General features: G+C 37.6%; 1 protein-coding gene across 1 annotated transcript; it reads right to left on the bottom strand.

Moving 5' to 3' along the window:
• Nucleotides 1–14: 14 nt before the first annotated feature.
• On the bottom strand, nucleotides 15–489 carry LOC103399590 (phosphatidylinositol N-acetylglucosaminyltransferase subunit P-like; the record flags this gene model as incomplete). The annotated part of the gene is made up of 2 exons (XM_008338258.3): nucleotides 15–301; nucleotides 417–489. Coding segments are annotated over 2 exons (224 nt in total), but the record flags the coding sequence as incomplete, so codon positions are not given.
• Between the last annotated feature and the right edge of the window lie 122 nt (nucleotides 490–611).

Genomic DNA, 611 nt, shown 5'->3' with positions numbered 1-611 from the left:
AAAAGCTGTGAACATGTCTGTGAGGGGCTTGAAAATAGATTTCTACAGAAAAAGTGCTCACAGTGGAGTGTGTAAGGGGTGGGCCAATTACTAGTAAACGTTTAGTTTTACCTCTGCACTACCATTACTCTAAAACAGGGCCCTCATTACCTATAATGAACAAAATATGTAACAATACTGACCTGTGATGCTATCCATTGAGTCAAGTGGAGCAGTGTTGTTCATGTTTATTCCAAACAGCAACAATACAGCGATCACAATAGCAACCACCAGGTAGATTGGCAGTGCAAGAGCCCAGTATCTGCATAGACAGCATAAAAGCCTTACAATTCGGGGAAAATTCTGCATTTTTGGTGGCAAAGATTCTGTTAACGAGCAGTGTTTGTACCCGAGTAACAACATTTATATTAACTCACTTTTGAGGCCAGTAAGTGAACCCTATGGAATGAAGCCACTCCTCAGGAGTGAAAGCCCAAATGCAATACAACACTAGGAAGAGAAATAATATTCGTTAAATCGTGTTGTTGTACTGTTGATTTTAGATTCTCAGAAATATATACAAAATATTTTTTTAAAGTTTTAAAACAACGTTTTAAGCTATTTTCTACCTA

This window comes from Cynoglossus semilaevis, unplaced genomic scaffold (assembly GCF_000523025.1).
Source record: "Cynoglossus semilaevis isolate Cse_v1.0 unplaced genomic scaffold, Cse_v1.0 C18921946, whole genome shotgun sequence".
Classification (NCBI taxonomy): domain Eukaryota; kingdom Metazoa; phylum Chordata; class Actinopteri; order Pleuronectiformes; family Cynoglossidae; genus Cynoglossus; species Cynoglossus semilaevis.
The sequence above is the reverse complement of the archived record's forward strand: the minus strand, read 5'-3'. Positions and strand labels throughout refer to the sequence as shown.